At 37.9% G+C, this 13,223-nt stretch overlaps 1 protein-coding gene across 5 annotated transcripts in view; it reads right to left on the bottom strand.

Moving 5' to 3' along the window:
- CD2AP (CD2 associated protein) overlaps positions 1-13,223 on the bottom strand; it is a 128,604-nt gene that overhangs the window by 65,159 nt on the left and 50,222 nt on the right. For all 5 annotated transcript variants that reach the window (XM_006099712.3, XM_023763351.1, XM_023763349.1 and 2 more), the window contains exons 4-5: positions 3,287-3,387; positions 44-164 (exon numbers count right to left, since the gene is read on the bottom strand). In XM_006099712.3, coding sequence (XP_006099774.1) covers positions 44-164; positions 3,287-3,387 — 222 coding nt within the window. The remainder of the gene's footprint in view (positions 1-43; positions 165-3,286; positions 3,388-13,223) is intronic.

Genomic DNA, 13,223 nt, shown 5'->3' with positions numbered 1-13,223 from the left:
TATATAAGTTTATTTAAATCTATTAAAAAATTTTTGAGTTTACCTGAATCCTCCTGGGCTTCATGAGTTTCACCATCATCTGTTATCTCTAATTCTTTCACAAAATTTGAGGGAAACAGTCCCAACTTATTGTTCAGGGTTCCACTCCACCAGCCTTCTTCTACCTGAAAGAGTTCACAACTCAAAAATTAAAAAAAAAACTTCTCCTAAATGAGAATCTTCCCCCTATGGAAAAATTTAAGCTACAGAAGTACATGAGCACAAAGATAGTAATGCAAAATAATTCCTTTAAACCTATAAGAAAATACAATGGGAAAATATATTCTACGTAGATTAAATCTAAATAGATTGGATTAACCACATCAACAGCACTTTGCAACATTTGCTATGAGAACTTGTAATCTATAAAGAAATAATTTTCATAAAAGTATCAGATAACCAAGAATAATGTATTAATAGCAAGAAAATAGTTTTCTTCTGGAATCTTACTCTTTTAAAGACTACTGAGCCTTGGTTTGTAATTATGACATAATATTTAAGTATTTGTAAATTTTTGATTTGGAAAAAGTTTGATGAATATTAGAATAATAGACACATGAAATTCCTCAGCCTTTTACTTAAATAGCAAGTCTTAACCCAAGTATAAAAAAGAAACATTTACTTTTAAAAGTCAAGATTTCAGGCTCTACTAAACACTGCCTCCACCACAACCAGAAATATCCTCAGAAACCAAACTCTTTAGAAAAATCTATATTCACTAACAAGGATACTAAATTTTCATGAAGTTACTTAATAGTATTTTTTTTTCAGGTTAATTTTTAATGTCATGTATAGAAACACATTAAAGGGAATATCACTAGTAAAAAGTCGATCCCTTATTAGGTTTTGAAACAAGCTGTTTGGTTAAAGTGAACCCTTTCTTCACTATAATTAGATATTTTAAAAAGACTAGGAAAAAATACCAATAATAAAGGCACTTGATTCTGTTGATGAATAATTTTGAGTAGCCAACCTCTTTACCTAGTTGTAGGAGTGGGTGCTCAAAGATTAACTTGAGATCCCTGCTCGAAGGCATCCATACACCCGAAAGGAGGGACAGTTGGCTTGGTGCATTATAACTACAAGGTACTAAGAGGCACATAAGGAGGAGAAAAAGCTCAGAAGTAAACCAAAATCTAAAACCTGAGCATTTTCAGGGGGACTCAATTGTGAAAGTAGACCAAACTGAACAGGCACAACAAAGAGGTAAACATCAAAAAATTATTATCTACACCTGGAATCCCAAATTGGCAGCAACTGGGTACTTAGGTAACTAACCCTATAATAATTCCTATTAATTAAGGAATTCTTAAGAGGTAGGTAGTATGGTGGTAAAGAACACTGATTCAAAAGCAGACTGTGTGGATTCAGATTCTAGCTCCTCTGCATGCCAGGTCTATGAACTTGGGCAAAGATGTCTGAAACAAAATCTACCCCATATGCTCACCTACAAAATAAACTTAACACACTCCTCCCACCAAGAAGTGGTGGCCTTTGTCCCCAACCCCTGCAATCTTGCTTGTAACCAACAGAATGTGGTGAAAGTTAGATTATAAAAGGTTATGTTTGCTGAAATGCTTACACTTTAAGAACTCTAAACTGCCCTAACCAGTTTGGCTCAGTGGATAGAGCATCAGCCTGCGGACTCAAAGGTCCCAGGAGCATGTACCTTGGTTGCGGGCACATACCCAGTAGGGAGTGTGCAGGAGGCAGCTCATCGATGTTTCTCTCTCATCGATGTTTCTAACTCTCTATCCCTCTTCCTTCCTCTCTGTAAAAAATCAATAAAATATATTAAAAAAAAACCACAACTCTAAACTGCCATGTAATAAGTCCAACTATTATGAGACCTCCCCCAACTACAGTAAAAAAGGCAATCCTGATGGAGAAGCTACATAAAGGCTCTCCACAGTCAGTCCTAACCTTCAAGTCTTCTAAGCACCAGAAATGTGAGTGAAGAGGCCTTCCCATGATTCCACAAGCACTCAGCCTTGAATCTTTCCAGTGGAGGCCCCAAGACATCAAAGAACAGACACAAGTCATCCTTACTGTGCCCTATCTGAATTCCAGACCCACACACCCATGAACCTGTCTTTACCACAACAGTAAATGGAACAGCCAATCACTTATCTTCTATGACTCAATCTCTTCATATGTAAAACTGGGATAAAAATTCCTATCTCTAGGTTTTTTAAAAATTTAAAGGAAATAATACATGTAAAACATTTTTTTAGGCATAATATAGGCTCAATAAACATTATTATCATTGCCAACTAGAAGAAATAAAACAGAATTGCCCTTTGTATAAACACATTGAACTTAACATAAACCTAAGTGATAAACTACATTACATGTTAGGACACAATATCAATCCCTGTGGCACTATATGATATCAAAACATATACTCTGAAAATGAGAATTTCAACTGCCAAGTAAAACTTTAATATTCCTTTAATGGTAAAAGCAGAGATGTGAAATTATTACTTTTGTTGTTGTCATTAATCCCCACTGAGGATATTTTTCCATTGATTTTTAGACAGAGTGGAAGGGAGGGAGAAGAGACAGAGAAACATCAACGTTAGACACATCAACTGGTTGCCTCCCGCACATGCCCCTGACCAGGGCCAGGGATAGAGCCTGCAACCGAGGTATGTGCCTTTGACCGGCATCCAACCTGGGACCCTTTAGTCTTAGGGCCGAGGCTCTATCCACTGAGCCAAGCTGGCTAGGGCTAAAATATTTTTAAATGTCATTCTAAAACACTAAAATGAGGGAAACATGTTTTTGGGCAATATTTCAATGTGATAATTCAAACCATGCAAAGCTTTTTAAAGATTCTTTTTAAAGTATTCCCTTACTATGTAAAAGGTAAAATTCCTTCTATTTTACTGCTTTGTACCTAAAGTGAATTCAGAATCAAAGGAAAGGTTTATTTATATTCTTAACCACTTAGATTACATTAATTTTTAGTTTAACAAGGTTTTGTCTTCCTAAAGTCAACAAATACAGTACACAAATATTAGATATAGCAAGGATGAGTGAAATTTTATTTCTACATATAAGACAATGAGATATTAAGTCATTAAAGATTCATTTTAAAGTCTGTATCTTAAAATTTTTATTAAAAAAAGAAAACCAATAAACTTGCAAAAAATTGTAACAAAATTTAATATCCTTACAAAGCATTTTTCTGATATCCAGAGCATTAATTCTAACTGCTGCTTGATCTCTAACACGTTTTCCTTACCTCATCATTAATATCAATAATATCTCCCACTTTCAACTCCAGTTCATCATCATTTTGTGGAATGTACTCAAACAGAACCTTACATTGCCGCTTCTTGATCTCTAAAAAAAGTAACATTTAAAAAGTCAGGTTAAGAAAGATCATTAAAATAAGCAATAGCACCTTTATTTACATACTTTACATACTATGTTTGTTGTCAGAGTATTTATATACAAAAACAGAACATGTAAGCATTCTAAGCAACTAACCACAATCAGTTCTTGTTGGCTTCCCAACTTGCTCCCACGTTACAATCTAGTCAGCCCCAAATAAATTCAAACCAACTACAAAAAATGTATAAGGATCACAGCAATGAAATCATTTATACACTTGATCCCACCAATTACACAAAAGTAAAATGTCAACTGCCACTTTTGAGACTAAAAATATAGAATATAAAAGACACTGTTGGCACAAAAAATGTATCACATTCAAGTCCTCCACACCAGTGATTTCCAGACTACATCCTGATCAAAGCCTAGGAATACTTAAAACGAACTAATTTAAGAGTATCTGTTTATCTGTTTCAAGAGATAAAACGCACAAGTCTACAATGTACTTTATCTTCTTTAATAGTCCTGTTTTCTGACAGATAAAAATCAAACTCATATAGGAAATGATAAAAATAGTTTTATTTTTAGCTCAGCTGGTGTTGCTCAGTGGTGGAGCATTGACCTATGAACCAAGAGGTCACTGGTTAATTCTGGTAGGGCACATGCAGGCTCAATCCCCGGTAGTGGGCATGCAGGAGGCAGCCGATCAATGATGTTTCTCTCTCCTCAATGCTTTCATCTCTCCTTCTCACATTCTCTCTCTAAAAATCATTAAAAACATATATTTTTTTAAATTTTTTTGCGTTAGCTTTTCAAACAAGGTTCATTTATTCAAATAAGTAATGATCACTTATAACCATCCAGGTTTGTGGTTCTCAACTGCCGGAAGCCGGTCCATCCTTGCTGCTTGACACAGTCGCTGCAGAAACATCTGCACAGCATATGTTTCAAGGGACCTGGCGTATATAGCATACTGTTCTTAATATGTTTGCTCCCCTTAGTGCTATGTGTTTTAACCAAGGTCACCTCTCCAAAAAGGTTGTTTCCCCAGGTGGGGATTTTTCCCTGAGGTTAGGGAGGGGATACAACCCCTTAATTAAGTGCCAGGCGGGTAGTTAAGCTACATAATCTTTACTCCCTGGAATGGAGATAAGAAACGCCCTAACCTTTGTAATAGAAATTGACAGGATTAAAATAGGCTGGTATAAATACGGATGTAACAAGACAATAAACATCAGATCCTCGTCAGTTCCTAACCAGAACTCCGACCAGAACTTTGGCTGGAGATCCTGGCTAGAGGTCCTGACTAGGCTGCTGATCAACTGAAGGCTGTCTTCGTGTCATTCCTTCTTCGCCGACTCCGTCCACACCTTTGGGAACCCCTCGAACAGGATTCCCCTAGGTAAGCCCCCCCATTGAGAACCCCCACACTCGGGACGGATAGGACTCCACCAGGGTGCTACAGACCCCCCTATAGAGGATAAGTAGGGTAAGAAGGTGGATAGTACAGAACTTAGATTGAGAAGATGTGCCATACTGAGTCCAAAGAAAGAAGACTCTGTATTGATCTTTAGATTAAGAAGATGTGCCATACTGAGTCTAAAGAAAAAAAGACTCTGTATTGATCTTTTAACACATATGCTTGCTAGCAGAGGAGTTAAGGTTACTCCCAGTCAGACGGAATGTTTTATACAAGAAGTATGTCCATGCTTTTCTGAGGAAGGAAAGGTGCCGGAAAGGTAAATGTAGAGGCATGGGAGAAGGTAGGCCCAAGGAGCCTTATCCTTAACCCCACTGCAGCCTTTCCACCCCGGAAAAGTGCAGGATTGGAAAGCTCTCCCTGGGGTGATAGATCAGGACTCAGGTAATAGCAGAAAGCGCCAATCCTACTCTTAAAATGTATACAAGAGAGCATTTGGGGTTTTTCTTTTTAATGCCTGCTTTGGATTGAGTAAATGCATTACATGCGTCACCACAATGGACCCAGAGAAGCTCCTTGTCTCATCGTTCCAAAGACTTAGAGTTGCCCCGATGACAGAAAAGCGGAAAAAAGAAGAAAAGGAAGGCTATGCAAGGGACTGAGGTGCCAACATAAGGTCAACTGAAGAAGTTAACAACTGAGGCCCAACAGATGGTAGAAAAGCAAGAAGTGGAAGCTACTCTCTCAGCCAAGTCTGAGGACTCTGAGTAAATCAGCAAAAGAAACTTTCATTTAGCAGAAACTCACTTATTTTGTCAAATGGAAAGACTTACTTATAGGAGCCTGGAAGGGACCTGATGTACTTTTAACCTGGGGGAGAGGAGATGCTTGTATATTTCCACAGGATGCAGACTCACCTGTGTGGATTCCAGACCGTCTAATCCGACCTTATGTCACACCACCCTCCGTCTCCGCCTCATCCTCCTCCTCCCCGGTATTGTCCATATCGGCGGACCCAGAGGGCACAGCTGATTCCTCCCCGGACACTGACACCACCATCAAGCACCACCCTGATGGACCCTTTGATGCAGCCCTTCAACTCGCTGACACTTCGGGAAGCCCACCACCAATGATGCTGCCCGTAGCCAGATCAACAAGGACAACCAAACCCCCGACTTAAGGACAGCTGAAATCCCTTGACTGAAGAGGCCAGCAACCTTTACAGGAACAAGGCTCCTTGTGCAATCCATCCACTATGTTTATAGCTATGCTTATTGTCATTGCTTGCCAGTCTTCTTCCAAGTCTTAAACAGCCCAATGTGAGAGGTGGCCACTGATTTGCATGCGCTATCATTTAAAAAAATAAAAAAGGGGGAATTTGCCGGGAGCCGGTCCATCCTTGCTGCTTGACACAGTCGCTGCAGAAACATCTGCACAGCATATGTTTCAAGGGACCTGGCGTATATAGCATATTGTTCTTAATATGTTTGCTCTCTTTAGCTCCATGTGTTTTAACCAAGGTCACCTCTCCGAGAAAGGTTGTTTCCCCAGGTAGGGATTTTTCCCTGAGGTTAGGGAGGGGATACAACCCCTTAATTAAGTGCCAGGCGGGTAGTTAAGCTACATAATCTTTACTCCCTGGAATGGAGATAAGAAACGCCCTAACCTTTGTAATAGAAATTGACAGGATTAAAATCGGCTGGTATAAATACGGATGTAACAAGACAATAAACATCAGATCAACATCAGATCCTGATCAGTTCCTAACCAGAACTCCGACCAGAACTTTGGCTGGAGATCCTGGCTAGAGGTCCTGACTAGGCTGCTGATCAACTGAAGGCTGTCTTCGTGTCATTCCTTCTTCGCCGACTCCATCCACACCTCTGGGGACCCCTGGACCCGCTGGGATTGGACCCCAGCACTCAACTTCTTTCAAACTCTTAATAATTGGGAACTCAGAATCACTCCCATCTTTAAAAGTGAATCATTAAAGCAGCTATGGGTAGATGACCAAGTATGGTTAATTAAAGGACTGCTTCTTGCTACTCAAAGAAATCAAGAGGAGGCTAAGACTTGGAAGAGTAGTAATGGAAGAATTCGAAGAAATCATGAAAAACAAGTGGTAGTGAGGATGTGGAGAAAAGGGAACCCCAGTACACCGCTGGTGGAAATGCAGACTGGTGCAGCCACTATGGAAAACAATATGGAGTTTCCTCAAAAATTTAAAAATGAGACAGGCATTTGACCCAGTGATCCTAAGAAATCCGAAACACCAATCAGAAAGAATACATGCACCCCTATGTTCATAGCAGCGTAATTTGCAACAGTTAAGACCTGGAAACAGCCCAAGTGTCCATCAGCAGATGAGTGGATTAAAAAAGCTGTGGCCCTAACTGGTTTGGCTCAGTGGATAGAGCATCGTAAAACACATATATAATTACATATTGTTTTGTGATTAATCACTATGCTTTAATTATGTTCAATTTGTAACAATGAAATTGGGGGTCACGACAACATGAGGAACTGTATTAAAGGGTCACGGCGTTAGGAAGGTTGAGAACCACTGCTTTAAACAATAAAGAATATTTTTTTAAAAAGAAAAAGAAACAGTTACATTTCAGTAATAGTTTTCTCCCTTCCTAAAGGAATAACACTAGTTCTTTTTATGACAATACATTTTTAGCCCTGGCTGGTTTTGCTCAATGGTTAGAGCGTCAGCCTGGGGACTGAAGGTTCATGGGTTTGATTCCAGTCAAGAGCACATAGCTTGGTTGCAGGATTGATCCCTGGCCCATATGGGAGGCAACCAATTGATGTGTCTCTCTCACACTGATGTTTCTCTGTCTCTCCCCCTTCCTTCCACTCTAAAAAATAAGGAAAAAATATCATCAGGTGAGGATAACAACAACGAAAATCAGTTTTAAACTGACCTTACTTTTATAACGAGCCTAAAGTTTACAGTAAAAATTCTGCAACGAGAGATGTCTGAGATTTGACTGCCTATGATTTCTTCTAGATTTTTATGGTTTCACAACTTACATTTAAGTCTTTTATTTTGAGTTTATTCTTGTGTATGGTGTAAGTTGGTGGTCTAGTTTCATTTTTATTCATGTACCTGTACAATTTTCCCAACACCACTTATTGATGAGAATGTCTTTACTCCATTGTATGCTCTTGCCTCCTTTGTCAAATATTAATTGAGCATAATGACTTGGATTGATTTCTAGGTTCTGTTCTGTACCATTGATCTATATGCCTGTTCTTGTGCCAATACCAGGCTGTTTAGAATACAGTGGCTTTGTAGGATAATTTAAGTGGTATTGTGATCCCTCCAACTTGGTTCTTCTTTCTCAAGATCACTGTGACTATTCAGAGACTTTTTTGATTCCACATAAATATTTGGAGTATTTGTTCTAGATCTGTGAAATATGCTATTGGTATTTTAAGAGGGATTGTACTGAATCTATAGATTGCTTTGGGCAGTATGGACATTTTAATGGTGTTAATTCTACCAATCCATGAACACAGTATAATCTTCCACTTATTTATATATTCCTATATCTTTTTCAAACATCCTGTGTTAATTTCATAGATCCACAGAATGTCAGAGCTGAAGTAACTGCCTTCTCATCATGTGCTCAAAATAGCACAGCTTCAGTTTTGTCATTTTTGACCCCAGCTATGTTTCAGGCTTAATTTGCTCTAGGACCCACATGTTCATCTTTCTGGTGGTTCAGGGTACCATACAACTCTCCTGCAACATCATATTTCAAAAGAATTGATTTAATTTTCTATCCGCCTTTTTCACTGTCCAACTTCCATACTTGTAAATAGTAATTGGGAATATGAGAATGTGGGTGATCTTAGACTTGGTGTCTAATGACACATCATTTGTTGATGGTAGCCATTCTGACACATATAAAGTGATACTTCGTTGTTGTTTTAATTTGCATCTCTGATGATTAGTAACTTTGAGCATTTTTAAAAAATGTTTCTTGGTGATCTATCTGTGTCTATTTAGGTCCTTTGACCATTTTTTAATTCAACTGTTTGACCCTTTAGTACTCAGGCTGACGCTCCCAGGGGTCCTCAAACTTTTTAAACAGGGGGCCAGTTCACTGTCCCTCAGACCGTTGGAGGGCCGGACTATAGTTTAAAAAAAAACTATGAACAAATTCCTATGCACACTGCACATATCTTATTTTGAAGTAAAAAAACAAAACGGGAACAAATACAATATTTGTATTTGCATGTGGCCCGCGGGCCGTAGTTTGAGGACCCCTGCATCCACTGAGCCAAACAAGCTAGGACTCCCTTTTCATTTTGTTGATGGTTTCTTTTATAGTGCAGAAGCTTTTTATTTTGGATGTAGTACAATTTATTTCCTCTTAGTTTCCCTTGCCCTAGGACAGCGATGGCGAACCTTTTGAGCTCGGTGTGTCAGCATTTTGAAAAACCCTAACTTAACTCTGGTGCCGTGTCACATATAGAAATTTTTTGATATTTGCAACCATAGTAAAACAAAGACTTATATTTTTGATATTTATTTCATATATTTAAATGCCATTTGACAAAGAAAAATCAATCAAAAAAATGAGTTCACGTGTCACCTCTGACACGCGTGTCATAGGTTCGCCATCACTGCCCTAGGAGATGTATTGGCAAACATAGTGCTGCAAGAGATGTCTGAAATTTTCCTGCCTATGGTTCCTTCTAGGATTTTTATGATTTCCTGACGAACATTTAACTCTTTTCTCCATTTTGAGCTTATTGTTGTGTATGGTGTAAGTTGGTGGTCTAGTTTCTTTCTTTCCTTTTTTTTTGCATGTAGCTGTCCAATTTTCCCAGCACCATATATTGAAGAGATTATCTTTACTTCATTGTGTGCTCTCGCTTCCTTTGTCAAATACTAATTGAGCATAATAGCTAGGGTCAATTTCTGGGTTCTCTGTTCTGCTCCACTAATCTATATGCTTTTTCTTGGGCCAATACCAGGTTTTTTGATTACAGTGGTTTTGTAGTATTAGCTGGTATCTGGTATTGTGATTCCCTCCAACTTTGCTCTTCTTTCTCAAGATTTCAGAGGCTATTGGGGGTCTTTTTCAGTTCCAGATAAATTTTTGGAATATTTGTTCTCAATCTGTGAAATATGCTGTTGGTATTAATCAGAATTGCATTGAATCTATAGATTGCTTTGGGTAATATGGACATTTTAATCATGTTAATTCTACCAATCCAAGAACACAGTAATTCTTCCATTAGTTTGTAACTTCCTCTATCCCTTTTCCAACATCCTATAATTTTCCGAATAGAGGTATTTTACCTATTTGGTTAAGTTTATTCCTAAAAATCTTTTTGTTGTTGTTGTTGCAATGGTAAATTGGACTGTTTTTTGTTTTTTAGTTTTTATTCTGAGAGTATATTATTAGTGTATAAAAATGCCATCAATTTCTGGGAGGAAATTTTGTATCCTGCAACATTGCTAAATTCATTTATTAAATATAGTTTTTTTGGTGCAATCTTTAGGGTTTTTATGTCATCTGTGAATAATGACAGTTTTACTTCCTCCTTTTCAATTTAGATGCTTTTTACATTTTCTTGTCTGATCGCTGTGGCCAGGACCTTCCAGGACCATGTTGAATAAGCGTGGTGAAAGCAGACATCCTTGTCTGGTTCCTGCTCTTAAGAGAAATTTTAGTTTTTGCCTATTGAGTATGATGTTGGCTGTAAGTTTGCCATATATGGCTTTTTATTATACTGAGGTATGATCCCTCTATTCCCACTTTGCTGAGAGTTTTTATCAAAAATGGGTGTTGGATTTTGTTGAATGCTTTTGCTGCATCCATTGATATGATCATGTGATTTGTCTTTCAAGTTGTTTATGTGATGTATCACATTTATTGATTTGCAAAGACTGTAGCTTGCATCCGTAGAATAAATACCACTGGGTCATGATGTATGATCTTTTTAATATTTGCTGGATCCAATTTGCTAACATTTTGCTTAGGATTTTAGCATCTACTGGTATATTTATCAGGAATATTGGCCTATAATTCTTTCTTTGTAGTGTCTTTATCTGGTTTTAGAATTAGGAAAATGTGGCCTCATAAAAGGAGCTTCCTTCATTTGGATTTTTTGGAATAATTTGAGGAGGATAGGTATTAGTTCTTTGAATGTTTGGTAAAATTCCCCTATGAAGCCATCCAGACCAGGGGTTTTCTTTGCTACAAGTTTTTTGTTGTTGTTGTTTTTTATTACTGCTTCACTTTCATCACTTATTATTGGCCTATTCATGCTTTCTGCTTCTTCCTGATTCAGTTTTGGAAGATTATATTTTTCTTGGAATTTGTCCATTTCGCCCATGTTGTCCAATTTGTTGGTATATAGTTGTACATAGGATTTTCTTACAATTTCTGTAATGTCAGTTGTTACTTCACCTCTTTTGTTTCTGATTATTTGGGCCCCCTCTTTGTTTCTTGATGAGTATGGCTAAAGGTTCATCAATTTTGTTTATCTTTTCAAAGAACCAACTCTTCGTTTCATTGATCTTTTATATTGTTCTTGTTTAGTCTCAATGTTATTTATTTCCACTCTGGTGTTACTATTTCCTTCCTTCTACTTACCTCTGTGCTTTTCTTATTCTCTAATTCTTTAAGTTGTAGGGTTAAATAGTTTATTATTAATTTTTCTTGTTTTTTGAGGTAGGCCTGTAGTGCTATAAACTTGCCTCTCAGGACTGCTTTTACTGTGTGTCAGAGATTTTAGGTTGTGTCTTCATTTTCATTTGTTTCTAGGAACTTTTTGATTTCTTTCTTGATCTCATTGGTAACCCATTCATGGTTTAATAACATGCTATTTAGCCTCCATTTGTTTGAATGTTTTTGACTGTTTTTACTGTAGTTGATTTCTAATTTTATGCCACTGTGATCTGAGAAGATGCCTGATATAATTTCAATTCTTCTAAACTTGTAGAGACTTCTTTTGGGTCCTAACATGTGGTCTATCTTTGAAAATGTCCCTTGAGCACTTGAGAAGAATGTTTATTCTGCAGATTTGGGATGAAATGTTCTCTAAATGTCAATTACATTCATCTGATCAAGTATGTCATTTAAAGTCACTGTTTCCTTATTGATGCTTTGTCTGGAAGATCTATCCAGTGAAGTCAGTGGGGTGATAAAAGTTCCCTACTATGACTGTATTGCTGTGAATCTCTCCCTTAAAGTCCTCCAGGAGTTTATTTTTAATATATTTAGGTGTTCTTACATTGGGTGTATATATGTACCAGGGTTATATTCCCTTGGATCAATCCCTTTACTATTATATAGTGACCATTATTACTACCCCAGCTTTTTTTTCGTTTCCATTTGCATGGCACCATTTTTTCCATCCTTTCACTCTCATCCTGTGCGAGTCTTTTGTTCTGTTGTTCTGAGATGAGTCTCTTGTAGACAGCATATAATTGGGTCATGTTTTTGTAGCCACTCAACTACTCTATGTCTTTTGAATGGTGCATTTAATACATTTACATGTAAGATTATTATTGACTAGAGGTCCAGTGCACAAATTCGTGCACATTGAAAGGAAATTAATTAGAAGAAATATTTTAATATCATTATTCGTCCTCTCTCTATAATAGAAGTGTCAACCAAATTAACAATTGAGAATGACAGATTGAAACACACACATGCAATTGTCGTGAGTGAAAGCTTTATATGTATCGTGCATGCGCAAGTCAACTTAGCTTTTTATATATATAGAATAAACTTGCTTAATTAGATCTGCTTTCTGATGTAGCTAAACTTTTTCCAGCCCAGTGAAGCACCCCAACTTCTCTTTCAGGTAATTGTCAGCAACATGGCAATAAATATCAACACAAGCAGATTATTATTGTAGATCACACAGGGAGAATAAAGGGTAAAATATTTAACTGCAGCAGTGTTTGACTATATTTTGTGCAGTGAGAAAACCTGAAGTCATTTTCAAAGTCCACCATTTCTTACTTCTTTTCAGTTGGGTCAAGTTTCTAAACTTTCTATATCTCCATTTTCCAGCTAACGAAAAGAAAATAGGATTCCACCGAGTCTCCTATCTACTTACTCTAGGACTTCTGTGAGAATCAAATGAGATGAGGCACGGGAAAATGCTTCACAGACATTTGGTTGAAGTGTGAAATGTTTGCACCCGGCTATAAAGCAAGTCGTGTTCCTGGGCTGAAGAAACTGCAAGGAGGCTAGTTGTCGCTAGGGAGAGGAAGCCAGGCATTGCTATGTGACGTCATTACCCGGCACCCACAGCCACCGTTTCCGGGTTGGCCTGGGCTGTGGGCCGCATTTTGTGCCATCAGGTCTTGGCAGTGTCGGCTGCGATTTGGTGGGGTGTTGCTCCGGGGTGGTGGTGGGGCCTGTGCCCCACTTGGGGGAAGTTG

The sequence above is a fragment of the Myotis lucifugus genome, unplaced genomic scaffold, assembly GCF_000147115.1.
Source record: "Myotis lucifugus unplaced genomic scaffold, Myoluc2.0 scaffold_281, whole genome shotgun sequence".
Taxonomy (NCBI): domain Eukaryota; kingdom Metazoa; phylum Chordata; class Mammalia; order Chiroptera; family Vespertilionidae; genus Myotis; species Myotis lucifugus.
Note: the sequence above shows the minus strand (reverse complement) of the source record. Positions and strands in the feature narration are given on the sequence as shown.